At 51.9% G+C, this 14949-nt stretch overlaps 1 protein-coding gene across 1 annotated transcript in view; it reads right to left on the bottom strand.

Moving 5' to 3' along the window:
- CDC45 (cell division cycle 45) overlaps window positions 1-14910 on the bottom strand; it is a 72022-nt gene extending 57112 nt beyond the window's left edge. The window contains exons 1-2 of the mRNA XM_044289899.1: window positions 14775-14910; window positions 1480-1539 (exon numbers count right to left, since the gene is read on the bottom strand). Of these exons, the coding sequence (XP_044145834.1) occupies window positions 1480-1539; window positions 14775-14825 (111 nt within the window). The 5' untranslated portion in view covers window positions 14826-14910. The remainder of the gene's footprint in view (window positions 1-1479; window positions 1540-14774) is intronic.
- Window positions 14911-14949: the final 39 nt, after the last annotated feature.

The raw sequence follows: 14949 nt of genomic DNA, 5'->3' as shown, positions 1-14949 counted from the left end.
GAAGCACTTAGTAAGTACGATCCGAGCTTCTGCTCTGCACCACATCTTGCAGACCAAGTCAACAGGTCAGCATCAGTGATTCACATGGCTGGTGTCCATATATATGGGCACAGACAGCCTACGGTTGGGTCAATGAGCCCTTATTTCAGACTCACAGTTCAGATTGACTGAGCATTCAGATCAGTGCCACCTTCTTGCCAACAAAAGTCACAAGGGGTAACAGTGATTTAAACATAACGAGGGGTTATGTACAAAGACTGTTGGCTTATGCTGGTCCTTGATTCCCCCCTGCACTGCCAGAGGATGCACATAATTTATGTAGAGGCATGCGCCTCATCATAAATTAGGTGCATCTATGGCAGTTTGTGCACGTAAATGATAGTAAATTCGCCGGGGCCGATGTGGGTCCCTGACACTTACAAGTGGAAAGAAGGTCAAACACACCTGTGCGACAAAATACTGTTGCACAGGCAAAAAGGGTCACAAGAAGGGGTCTTGCAACTTCTTTATGTAAAAGTGATCTTTGGTAATGACCCCCATCAAATATAGAAATGTCTAAAGGAAAGAAAAACTTGCTAGTCAAATACAGAACATTGTCATACCTGCAGGAAGACACAGGAAAGCTTCAAGTTATGTGAAGATGCACTCATAAGAGTCTGTTAACATACAAGTCAATTGGGTTTGTGGGACGCAGTTAGGATTTCCTGTACAATGGATCTGATCAGAAGCCAAGATGCATATGTGCATAGGAAGTGTGGAAAACACATCCCACAGACACGCTATATTTAGGCCCCTTTCACACAGGCGAGTTTTCTGCGCGGGTACAATGCGTGAGGTGAACGCATTGCACCCACACTGAATCCGGACCCATTCATTTCTATGGGGCTGCGCACATGAGCGGTGATTTTCACACATCACTTGTGCACTGCGTGGAAAAAAAAGAAAAATAAATAAAATCTATATTGTGCGTTTTTCACGCAAAGTGAAAAGGGCTGCATGAAAATCGCAAGCATCCGCAAGCAAGTGCAGATGCGATGTGATTTTCACGCATGGTTGCTAGGATGAAAGTCTATCCACTTATAAAGGGAAAATCTTCTACTAAGCATTCTGTATTAAAGAATGCTATTATTTTCCCTTACAACCATGTTGTAAGGTAAAATAACATTTACAGAATACTGATCTCAAACCCGAACTTTTGTGAATAAGTCCGGGTCAGGGTACCAAACATGCAGATTTTGCTCATGCGCGTGCAAAACGCATTAAAACGCTTTGCACTCACGGGGGGAAAAAAAAAATTGCGCATGCTCCCGCATCTTTTCCCACAATGCCCGTGTGAAACCAGCCTAAGAGGTTTTCCCTGGATTCCTCTGCTGGAATCCAACCCAGCTTATTGATGCCAATTATACAGAATTCAGGCTGCGATGTGATATGTTCACATGCATAAAGCCTAAAAAGACAGGATTCAATAAATGCACTTACCTGCAGTATTTTACATGCACACAAAGCATCAACATCAGGAGCGACGAGAAGAAGCACGCGCTGGAAAGTGTAAAGAAATGGAGCAAAAAAGTTAAAGATAATTGTACTTTATATCTGCTTACACACAGACTTAAAGGGAACCTGTCATGTGGATATTTGATTATAATCTAACTAATTATATACAATCATTAACTACTAAAAAGTACCTTAGATGTATTCACTTACTGGTGTGACAGATGGTTACCTCATAATATACACACAAAGATGCCGCATGCTAATGAGCCGATTCGAGTCCGGCGTGATGTCATTGAGTCCAGTGTATATTTAATTCAGAGATATAGCCACTCCCCTGCCCACCTGCTGCTGATTCCTATGGAAACAAACTGTCAATCAGCAGCAGGTGGGCGGGGAGAGTCAGGAGCTCATGAATATTCATGACTCATCATTATCAGCTGGAGCTTTTACATACAAGATGTTGGCAGATTGACTGGGTCAATTAAAGAAAGTGCTAAAATAATCAGTCACTTATTTATGTTGCCCTTAGTTAGGACACCATAAAACCGGTGACAGGTTCCCTTTAAAGGGGCTTATCCAAGTTATTCAGAAAGCTCCCTAAAGGCAGGAAGTGTCATAATATAATAAAAAAATGTTACACTCTCATGTCATCCGCCTCTGCACCCAGCAGTATACCTTGGTGCTCCCCACTGGGATTTGTTTGTGGTATATGTGCATGCCACCCTGTTTGTCTATCAATTGTGACAAGTCCGACAACCCGCTGCAGCCAAGTAAACAAATCCCAGCAGAAAGGACAGAGGGGGAATGAAATGGTTAAGTAAAGATTGTATTTTATTACACTTTCTACCTTTAGGGAGACTCCTGAACAAATTAAAGAAGCTTTGTAAATTGGTGAAATAGATTTTTATTAATATAATGACAAACATGTACAAATAAGGCAAATATATAGAAACAAAACAGGAAGGGTTGGTCAGTCAGTAACAATCAAAGTGATAAGGCGCAAATGAACACTTGTAATTTAGATCACATTTTACTTGTAACATGAAAGGCAAAAATAGTTTGAGCAGCCTAAAACAATAAAAATTAATCTCTTTCCACAATACACTTATTTTTCAGACCATCTTTCTGGCCACAGCTTTGGTTTACCGCAATGAATCCACCCTCCGTGTGGGGCTCTATCACCATGTGACGATGTATTGTTCCTCATTTTTCTTTTCAGCACACTGTGGGTTTTTTGTATTCTTCATGAAATTAATTAGTGATGTTTCTATTGCGTTTCCTGAGAATTTTTCACTGATGGCTTTTTAGCCTACGTAAATGTCACGGTCACTCCCAGGCTAGGTGTTAGAAGGTCGGAGAGGCTGTCTGCACGTGATGTCATCCGACAGCCTCTTTTAATTTCACATTTTTTGTTAATGGTAATGACCACACCTCTAGTCAAGTGCAGCATAGTGGTCATTACTATTCAAGTCTGGCTACTCCCTTCACTCCTTGCGGTGTATAGCTTCATTTGCAAGTGGAAGAACTGGTGTGTGTTGTCTCCTCTTTTTTCTACTTCGGCAGTTAAGCGTCTCATTTCTTTGTATTTGTATTGTGTTTTCCCTGCCTTCTGGTATCTGGTCTGAGTCAAGACCCATGTTCCTTCAGCTTAAGGAAAGGTTCATCTTTGGGCCCTATCACTACCTCAGGGCATTACAGGGTAGTCAGGCTTTAGGTTCTAGGGAATGAACGGTCCTACCACTGAGGTCCATTCATTCGGTTAGCAGTCAGGGCTAGGGTCAGGATTCATTTCCTCCCCCTAGCTTCTTGGCCAGATACCTTTCCCACCCTCTTGTGTTTGGTGTGGTGTTCCCTCCCACACCTCGTCGTGACCGTAAACTCTGAGATAAAAAATGATACAAGCGGATTGCCTCTTCAATAATAGCCCCCCCCCCCCCTCCAATTTTCTAGTTGTAACGGCACTACGGGCATAAAAGGGGGTAAATGCTGTTTAAGAGATATTCCCTTTCCAGATGCAAAGGCAGCTACTAAAGACACCAATCTCCCGAACTAGAAACCACTGCATAGAGCCAAATAGGAAAAACGATATGAAAGGTTTACACTCCTAGCAGTCGAACTGGAACAGCATACAATAAATCTCTCCCCCCAAAAAAAAAAAAAGACCAAGCTCTGTGTTGAGGGTAAATCAGAATCTCTATTTACTGAGGGCTACCCGCCCGTATTTATGCAGGTCCCCATCTGGTGGACACTCCCCTAGGGGGACCAGATGGAGGACTGACACAGGACAGATAAGGACACAGGACAGACAATACATCCCCACAATGCATCCTGGTTTCCTCCTCTCTGCCCTGGAGACAGGAGTAATTCAATTATCTCTCAGGACAAAGGGAAATCGCCACCATACACATGGGGACAATAGGACAGAAATCACTATTCAAATACACAACCATTACAGTAGGGGTGGGCGATATATGCGATATGGACGATATGAATCTGTGCAACGATACAGATTTTGTCCATATCGTCGGACCGCGATATGACCACGGAGCGGTAGTGAATAGACTAGAATTCTCACCGCTCCGTGCCTCCGACTCCGCGCTGAACTGTAGCGGCCAGGGACTGGCGTGCACACAGCGTCAGACCGCCGAGCACCTTGCAGGAAAAGTAAGTATAGCGATGTCACTGGCTCTGGGGGACATGGCCAGGTATGGGATATGGCCGGCACATGCAGGCTACGTTTGTATTTAGGCATATTAACTATATTCATTGGGGGGCGCAGTGGCCACAGCCCCTCCCTTCTACTCCCCCTCTAAGTATATTAATTGCGCCCCCCCCCCTCCACACGATGAAATCATTGGTGGCAGTGGCCTCTGGGTGGCAGCTTCTGATCGGAGACCCAGCAGTGTAATCGCAGGGTTCCGATCATCTGTTACCATGGCAGCTAGGGCACTACAGAAGCCCTGGCTGCCATGGTAAGCTCCCTGCTGCCGTGTGCACAGAGCACAGGGACATTGTGAAGTCCTATTCACCTTAATAGAGCTCCATCAGGGTGAATAGGACAAGGGTTCTAACCACTAAAGGAAGCTAATAGTTATTAAATAAAAAGTTAAAAAATAAATAAAGTTTAACCCCCAATCCCGAAATATACAATATATCGTGATATATATCGCACATGCTTAAAATTATATTGCAATATAGATTTTAGGCCATATCGCCCACCCCTACATTACAGTAAACAGACATATAACATCCCCAGATAGCTCAGGTCTGAGTGCATATTAGTAGGTGAATGGCACTCAAACTACACGAATACAGAAGAATTGCCATGGAGCCAAAGTCTTTTGTTAGCCGAATGGGCTCCATGGCATAGCTATCTGGGGTATCACTGTTCAAATAGGGCAAGTACCAAATGACCCGGCTCTCATGTCTTTGCAGGGGAAAATCAAGAGTTTCAACATGGGGCCATAGTCTAAAGGGAGCAGGCGGGCAACCAGGCTTCTCCAATGCAATGTGGCGAGAGTGTCTCGTCACACTAGTGTTCTCTTTAGAAGTGTCTGACAGCACTGAGCACACCCTAAGGTGAAATGCACGACGTGAACGCATAGCACCCACACTAAATCCTGACCCATTCATTTCAATGGCTCTTTGTACATGAGTTTTTTTTCACGCATCAGTTCTGCGTTGTGAGAAATCGCAGCCCTTGCCCCACAGAAATGAATGAGTTCAGTGAAAAACGCAATTTTCACTGATGGTTGCTAGGAGTAGTTTGTAAACCTTCCGTTTTTTTTTATCACGCAAGTGAAAAACGCATCAAAAAGCATTGCACTTGCGTGGAAGAAACTGAACGCAATTGCAGACAAAACTTCCTTACAAAATGGTGCAAGTTTCCCTGACCGCATCCTGACCTAATCTGTCACACTCATGTGAAAGAGGCCCAAGGCCCCTTTCAGACGAGCGGGTGTCACACTGCGGACTCACAGTGAGGCAACTGGCCTGAACTCCCAGCACTGCCGGGGGTCACATAGCATTATATTGATTTATGATGCTATGTAACCCTTAGGCCCCTTTCACACGAGCGAGTATTCCGCACAGGTGCAATGCGTGATGCGAACGTGCGTTGTGTGAAAATCGCAGTATGTTCTATATACTGCGATTTTCACACAAAGCTTGGCGCATAGAAGTAAATGGGGGATGCGTGAAAAATCGCATCCTTAAGCAAGTGCTGATGCGATGCATTTTTAACGGATAGTTGCTAAGAGATGTTTGTAAACCTTCAGTTTTTTGCACGTTTTAATGCAAAACTCATTCAATCACATTGCACCCGTGTGATAAAAACTGAACACGATTGCATACAAAACTGAATGCACATTTTTCACTGAACGCATTTGGATCTAATCCACTTACGCTCATCTGCAAGGGGCCTCACAGTCTGGAATGTATTGGATAAAACTGACAGCATTGTGTTAGTGTTATACAACACATTCCAGAACTGTAAGGCCCCTTTCAAACGGGTGAGATCCGTCTATCTTCATTCAGCAGGACCTGCGCTGACGTCACCACATGGGGAGCACGATTACATCAAAAGGTCCTTTTGCAGGTCCTGAAAGAATAAGAAAGAAGGTGATGATGGCTGCGAGATCAAGAGGATGAGGCGAGTTGTGTTTATTATTTTTTAACCTTCAATTGACATTACCATGTTATGATGAAATATATAATACAATTTACAGAAGCCAAACTTCAGTGAAGTCCGGGTTCGGGTACCACATTCAGTTTTTTTCTCACATGCGTGCATAACGCATTGCACTCGCGTGGAAAAAATTGAAAGGAACGCAATCACAGTCAAAACTGACTGAAATTGCGTGCCTACTAGCATGATTTTCCCTGAACGCACCTGCATCTCTCTTCCAGCCCTCACCCGCGACACCCATGTGAAGGGGGCCTAAGGGTTACATAGCATCAAATCAATATAATGCTATGTGACTCCGGCAGTGCTGGGAGGTCAGGACAGGAGCTGCCGCATACTCACACTGCAAGTCCAGAGCGTGGAAATCGCTCGTCTGAAAGGGGCCCAAGTCTATGTTCGACCCTTTTAAATAGGCATTGAGACAGGACTTGGATTATATGTCTCAAGGCCCGTTTAAAGGGTCAAACACTGACTTATAGGATCGTTGCCTTACATCTGGTGGCATCCGAGGCAGAGCTTGTTAAGAGCTCATTTGCATCCCTTTCTTCACAGAATTCCAGAGGAGCATGTATGGTCTAAGTCTCCTTACACCGATTAAGGCACTCTCCATAAGGAGAAATAATGTCCCCAGAATCCTCAACTAGGCCTCTCACCCAGTTAAAGCCAGTACGCTCTGCACTGATGAGGGGAAATCACCCCGAAACAGCAGTCTGCAAGTAAGACGCTGATTTATTATCAGTAACGGCTCAAGGGCTAGTTAACGGGTTGAACATTGACTTCCCGCCGACTAAGGCACTCTCCGCAAGGAGAGATAATACCCCCCAAATCTTAACCACATAACTAGCTATCGATTATTTTAGTGATTAAGCAAGTATTCTACAGATTAATCCAATGATTAACCAAACTAATCAACCGTTTTTTTTAATAAAAACTCAGACCCCCCTGCCATTAGTCCCACCCCAAGTGCCACCAGCTCCTCCCCCAATGCCATCAGTTCCCCCACTCCATCTCCTAGCCATCAGTGCCCAGCTGCAGTACCAGTGAACTACAATACTAACCTTTCCTGTAGGGCTGCTGCCAACACTCTAGAGATCTTCCATCCTCTTCTTCACGCGCTGCACTGAGACCTGACATACCAGAGCATCAGGTTATAGTGCGCACTTATCAAGATCCAGTGCAGCGCTGTGCGGGCGACCAGGGAGCGCGAGTTATAGCAAGCTCTTTACTCACACGGCACAAACAAATCGATGTAAAAAATTTGCATGGAGGATTTTTTTGTGTCGAGTTAATCGATTACAGTAATCGTTTCAGGCCTACACGTGACCGTATCTGTTTTGCGGTCTGCATATTGCAGATCAGTACGTACCACCATTCGTTAGAAATGCCTATTCTTGTCCTCAAAATGGACAGGAATAAATCACGTTCTAATTTTTTGAGGAGCTGCAGAACGAACAGATAGCAGTGTGCGGTGCACCCCTTTTGCAGCCCTATTGGAATGAATGGGTCCAAATCTGGTCTGAAAAAAATAATAAATGCAGATCGGATGCGGTACAAAAATTCTATCATGTGAATGCCTGTGTGCTGTCCGCATCTGTTCCTTGGCCCCACAAGATATATGATATGATAGATAGATAGATAGATAGATAGATATATATCTATATCTATCTAACATGTACCATTCTTGTCCGTTTTGCGGACAAGAACAGGCATTTCTATCAGGGCAAATTGCAGAACGCACACAGCCAACATCAGTGTTTCGTAAATCCGCAATTTGCGGACCACAAAACACATTGCATTCGTGTGCATGAGACCTAACTGCCACGGTTGCTATTAATCACAGCATCAAAGACGGAATCACAGTTATCTCTAATGCCAGCCATTACAGCAGGAGACCAACATCAGTGCCAGGCACAGTTTTTTTTGCTGGCCGATTTCCCAGCATATTTGCCATATTGCAGCCGGATCTAATTAGATAATGGGGCTGGACGGAAACTTTCAAGCTTCCGGTAATGCAGAGAGATCCGGCAGGCTGTTCTGTGCCCAATCTCTAGCGCTCCTGTGAAACTAGCCTTAGGGCTCATGCACACGAACGTATATTCTGTGTCCGTTCCGTTTTTTTTTTGCGGACTGTATGGGGAACCATTCATTTTAACGGATCCGTGCAAAAAATAAAATAAAAAAAACACGGAAGGTAGTCAGTGTGCATTCCGTTTTCCGTATATCTGTACTATTAGTGTCCGCATTACGGTAGGGCTGCAACGATTAATCGATGTAATCGATTACTGGCTTCGTTGTCGACGAATCCAGTTATCGAATAAATCGCCGATTCGTTGCTATGCGGGCGGTTTACTTTAAGTCACTGCATCTTTATTTTACCTTACAATGACGCTCCAGTAATAGGCAGAGCGAAGGGCGGCGTAACGTCACTTACTCATGTGATGCGCCTGCTCCGCCTCCTTCATTCATAAAGTGGGCGGAGCAGGTGCGTCACGTAAGTGACGTTACGCCGCCCTCCGCTCTGCCTGTTAGTTGTTACTGGAGCGTCACGATTGTAAGGTAAAATAAAGATGCAGTGAGTGATTAGTCTGCTGTGAGCAGCAGGGCCGGGGCTGTTATGGGGAAAGGGATATGTGCACTGTTATGCCCATTACAGCGCCACCCACAGGTCCCCCTCCCCATTACAGCGCCACCCACAGGTCCCCCTCCCCATTACAGCGCCACCCACAGGTCCCCCTCCCCATTACAGCGCCACCCACAGGTCCCCCTCCCCATTACAGCGCCACCCACAGGTCCCCCTCCCCATTACAGCGCCACCCACAGGTCCCCCTCCCCATTACAGCGCCACCCACAGGTCCCCCTCCCCATTACAGCGCCACCCACAGGTCCCCCTCCCCATTACAGCGCCACCCACAGGTCCCCCTCCCCATTACAGCGCCACCCACAGGTCCCCCTCCCCATTACAGCGCCACCCACAGGTCCCCCTCCCCATTACAGCGCCACCCACAGGTCCCCCTCCCCATTACAGCGCCACCCACAGGTCCCCCTCCCCATTACAGCGCCACCCACAGGTCCCCCTCCCCATTACAGCGCCACCCACAGGTCCCCCTCCCCATTACAGCGCCACCCACAGGTCCCCCTCCCCATTACAGCGCCACCCACAGGTCCCCCTCCCCATTACAGCGCCACCCACAGGTCCCCCTCCCCATTACAGCGCCACCCACAGGTCCCCCTCCCCATTACAGCGCCACCCACAGGTCCCCCTCCCCATTACAGCGCCACCCACAGGTCCCCCTCCCCATTACAGCGCCACCCACAGGTCCCCCTCCCCATTACAGCGCCACCCACAGGTCCCCCTCCCCATTACAGCGCCACCCACAGGTCCCCCTCCCCATTACAGCGCCACCCACAGGTCCCCCTCCCCATTACAGCGCCACCCACAGGTCCCCCTCCCCATTACAGCGCCACCCACAGGTCCCCCTCCCCATTACAGCGCCACCCACAGGTCCCCCTCCCCATTACAGCGCCACCCACAGGTCCCCCTCCCCATTACAGCGCCACCCACAGGTCCCCCTCCCCATTACAGCGCCACCCACAGGTCCCCCTCCCCATTACAGCGCCACCCACAGGTCCCCCTCCCCATTACAGCGCCACCCACAGGTCCCCCTCCCCATTACAGCGCCACCCACAGGTCCCCCTCCCCATTACAGCGCCACCCACAGGTCCCCCTCCCCATTACAGCGCCACCCACAGGTCCCCCTCCCCATTACAGCGCCACCCACAGGTCCCCCTCCCCATTACAGCGCCACCCACAGGTCCCCCTCCCCATTACAGCGCCACCCACAGGTCCCCCTCCCCATTACAGCGCCACCCACAGGTCCCCCTCCCCATTACAGCGCCACCCACAGGTCCCCCTCCCCATTACAGCGCCACCCACAGGTCCCCCTCCCCATTACAGCGCCACCCACAGGTCCCCCTCCCCATTACAGCGCCACCCACAGGTCCCCCTCCCCATTACAGCGCCACCCACAGGTCCCCCTCCCCATTACAGCGCCACCCACAGGTCCCCCTCCCCATTACAGCGCCACCCACACCCCTCCCCATTACAGCGCCCCCACAGGTCCCCCTCCATTACAGCGCCACCCACAGGTCCCCCTCCCCATTACAGCGCCACCCACAGGTCCCCCTCCCCATTACAGCGCCACCCACAGGTCCCCCTCCCCATTACAGCGCCACCCACAGGTCCCCCTCCCCATTACAGCGCCACCCACAGGTCCCCCTCCCCATTACAGCGCCACCCACAGGTCCCCCTCCCCATTACAGCGCCACCCACAGGTCCCCTCCCCATTACAGCGCCACCCACAGGTCCCCCTCCCCATTACAGCGCCACCCACAGTCCCCCTCCCCATTACAGCGCCACCCACAGGTCCCCCTCCCCATTACAGCGCCACCCACAGGTCCCCCTCCCCATTACAGCGCCACCCACAGGTCCCCCTCCCCATTACAGCGCCACCCACAGGTCCCCCTCCCCATTACAGCGCCACCCACAGGTCCCCCTCCCCATTACAGCGCCACCCACAGGTCCCCCTCCCCATTACAGCGCCACCCACAGGTCCCCCTCCCCATTACAGCGCCACCCACAGGTCCCCCTCCCCATTACAGCGCCACCCACAGGTCCCCCTCCCCATTACAGCGCCACCCACAGGTCCCCCTCCCCATTACAGCGCCACCCACAGGTCCCCCTCCCCATTACAGCGCCACCCACAGGTCCCCCTCCCATTACAGCGCCACCCACAGGTCCCCTCCCCATTACAGCGCCACCCACAGGTCCCCCTCCCCATTACAGCGCCACCCACAGGTCCCCCTCCCATTACAGCGCCACCCACAGGTCCCCCTCCCCATTACAGCGCCACCCACAGGTCCCCCTCCCCATTACAGCGCCACCCACAGGTCCCCCTCCCCATTACAGCGCCACCCACAGGTCCCCCTCCCCATTACAGCGCCACCCACAGGTCCCCCTCCCCATTACAGCCCCATTAACAGCGCCACCCACAGGTCCCCCTCCCCATTACAGCGCCACCCACAGGTCCCCCTCTCCATACAGCGCCACCCACAGGTCCCCCTCTCCATTACAGCGCCACCCACAGGTCCCCCTCTCCATAACAGCGCCACCCACAGGTCCCCCTCTCCATAACAGCGCCACCCACAGGTCCCCCTCTCCATACAGCGCCACCCACAGGTCCCCCTCTCCATACAGCGCCACCCACAGGTCCCCCTCTCCATAACAGCGCCACCCACAGGTCCCCCTCTCCATAACAGCGCCACCCACAGGTCCCCCTCTCCATAACAGCGCCACCCACAGGTCCCCCTCTCCATAACAGCGCCACCCACAGGTCCCCCTCTCCATAACAGCGCCACCCACAGGTCCCCCTCTCCATAACAGCGCCACCCACAGGTCCCCCTCTCCATAACAGCGCCACCCACAGGTCCCCCTCTCCATAACAGCGCCACCCACAGGTCCCCCTCTCCATAACAGCGCCACCCACAGGTCCCCCTCTCCATAACAGCGCCACCCACAGGTCCCCCTCTCCATAACAGCGCCACCCACAGGTCCCCCTCTCCATAACAGCGCCACCCACAGGTCCCCCTCTCCATAACAGCGCCACCCACAGGTCCCCCTCTCCATAACAGCGCCACCCACAGGTCCCCCTCTCCATAACAGCGCCACCCACAGGTCCCCCTCTCCATAACAGCGCCACCCACAGGTCCCCCTCTCCATAACAGCGCCACCCACAGGTCCCCCTCTCCATAACAGCGCCACCCACAGGTCCCCCTCTCCATAACAGCGCCACCCACAGGTCCCCCTCTCCATAACAGCGCCACCCACAGGTCCCCCTCTCCATAACAGCGCCACCCACAGGTCCCCCTCTCCATAACAGCGCCACCCACAGGTCCCCCTCTCCATAACAGCGCCACCCACAGGTCCCCCTCTCCATAACAGCGCCACCCACAGGTCCCCCTCTCCATAACAGCGCCACCCACAGGTCCCCCTCTCCATAACAGCGCCACCCACAGGTCCCCCTCTCCATAACAGCGCCACCCACAGGTCCCCCTCTCCATAACAGCGCCACCCACAGGTCCCCCTCTCCATAACAGCGCCACCCACAGGTCCCCCTCTCCATAACAGCGCCACCCACAGGTCCCCCTCTCCATAACAGCGCCACCCACAGGTCCCCCTCTCCATAACAGCGCCACCCACAGGTCCCCCTCTCCATAACAGCGCCACCCACAGGTCCCCCTCTCCATAACAGCGCCACCCACAGGTCCCCCTCTCCATAACAGCGCCACCCACAGGTCCCCCTCTCCATAACAGCGCCACCCACAGGTCCCCCTCTCCATAACAGCGCCACCCACAGGTCCCCCTCTCCATAACAGCGCCACCCACAGGTCCCCCTCTCCATAACAGCGCCACCCACAGGTCCCCCTCTCCATAACAGCGCCACCCACAGGTCCCCCTCTCCATAACAGCGCCACCCACAGGTCCCCCTCTCCATAACAGCGCCACCCACAGGTCCCCCTCTCCATAACAGCGCCACCCACAGGTCCCCCTCTCCATAACAGCGCCACCCACAGGTCCCCCTCTCCATAACAGCGCCACCCACAGGTCCCCCTCTCCATAACAGCGCCACCCACAGGTCCCCCTCTCCATAACAGCGCCACCCACAGGTCCCCCTCTCCATAACAGCGCCACCCACAGGTCCCCCTCTCCATAACAGCGCCACCCACAGGTCCCCCTCTCCATAACAGCGCCACCCACAGGTCCCCCTCTCCATAACAGCGCCACCCACAGGTCCCCCTCTCCATAACAGCGCCACCCACAGGTCCCCCTCTCCATAACAGCGCCACCCACAGGTCCCCCTCTCCATAACAGCGCCACCCACAGGTCCCCCTCTCCATAACAGCGCCACCCACAGGTCCCCCTCTCCATAACAGCGCCACCCACAGGTCCCCTCTCCATAACAGCGCACCCACAGGTCCCCCTCTCCATAACAGCGCCACCCACAGGTCCCCCTCTCCATAACAGCGCCACCCCACAGGTCCCCCTCTCCATAACAGCGCACCCACAGGTCCCCCTCTCCATAACAGCGCCACCCACAGGTCCCCCTCTCCATAACAGCGCCACCCACAGGTCCCCCTCTCCATAACAGCGCCACCCACAGGTCCCCCTCTCCATAACAGCGCCACCCACAGGTCCCCCTTCTCCATAACAGCGCCACCCACAGGTCCCCCTCTCCATAACAGCGCCACCCACAGGTCCCCCTCTCCATAACAGCGCCACCCACAGGTCCCCCTCTCCATAACAGCGCCACCCACAGGTCCCCCTCTCCATAACAGCGCCACCCACAGGTCCCCCTCTCCATAACAGCGCCACCCACAGGTCCCCCTCTCCATAACAGCGCCATCCACAGGTCCCCCTCTCCATAACAGCGCCATCCACAGGTCCCCCTCTCCATAACAGTGCCATCCACAATTTGTTTTAATATGGCCTTTGAATATAATTTTTTAAGTAAAATCATAAACCGCTTTGTTTTGTAATTTTGTCGTTTTTCTGCAGCCCTACATTACGGACAAGGATAGTACTGTTCTATCAGGGGCCAGCTATTCCATTCCGCAAAATACTGAATGCACACAGATGTCATCCGTATTTTTTGCTGCCCGCAAAATACATACTGTTGTGTACATGACGCCCTGGCTGCAGATAGTCATACATATTCAAGGGGTTGCCATCACTAGCTGATCAGAGGGGGTCCAACTCTCCATAACCCCAGTGGTCAGCTGTTTGGCTATAGCTTTCTCACCGTGTAACAGACAGCACCCAACACTGCAGCGCCCACTGATGTCAATGGGAGTAACGCTGTAGTACGGAGCTCTATGCACTACATGGGTGACAGAGGTATAACCAAACTGCTGATGGGGGGGGCCTCAATCCTTTTTACAGTCATACAACCTTGCTGTGTTTTGCGGTCTGCCTTGCAGAACACACTATATAGAAAATACCTGTTCCTGCGGGCAAGAATAAGACATGCTCTATATTTTTTTTGCAGGACTGCGGAACAGCATGCTGTCCGTATCTTTGAAATGAACAGGTCTGCAATGGGTCCATTCAGTGGTGTGAATTGACCCAGGGGCGTAGCTATAGGGGAAGCGGCTGCTTTGGAGCCCTGACCCAGAAGGGGCCCATCCAGGAGGAGGGCTAGAAGATTTGGTCAGGGCCCCCTCAACAGTATTACATGATGAAATTCTGTACAGTGACAGTATAGACGGAAGGAACAGCATTTCTAGCAATGCCACTGAATGGACCCTCTTTATTGGTAGGAAATCCCCTATAGTCTACGTCATGAAAACATGCCAAGCAAATCTGTCACCGGCTCTAGGCCGTTCATGTACGGCACACAGCCTGACAGCGTTCCATTCTGGATTTGGGTCACCCCTTCCAGAACCCTGCATTCAGTGGGCTAGGGTGGTAACCACAGCTGGACTAGGCCCGGTTATTCTGCCCTCTGACGGCACAGTGCAGCACGTCACAGCCTCCGCTCACCTGGTTTACTATCACATCGTAAAACTCCTTACGGAGGTCGCTGACGAACATCTCTGCGGCTGGCGGCGTCCTCGAAACTGGCGCTAAAAGCCGAATTGTCTCTGACCAATCACAGAGCGCGCTCTCCGCTGACGCGACTGTGCACGCCTACCAGTGGCAGCTGCCATAGCCCCGG

The sequence above is a fragment of the Bufo gargarizans genome, chromosome 1, assembly GCF_014858855.1.
Source record: "Bufo gargarizans isolate SCDJY-AF-19 chromosome 1, ASM1485885v1, whole genome shotgun sequence".
Classification (NCBI taxonomy): Eukaryota; Metazoa; Chordata; class Amphibia; order Anura; family Bufonidae; genus Bufo; species Bufo gargarizans.
This window is presented reverse-complemented; position numbering and strand designations above follow the sequence as displayed.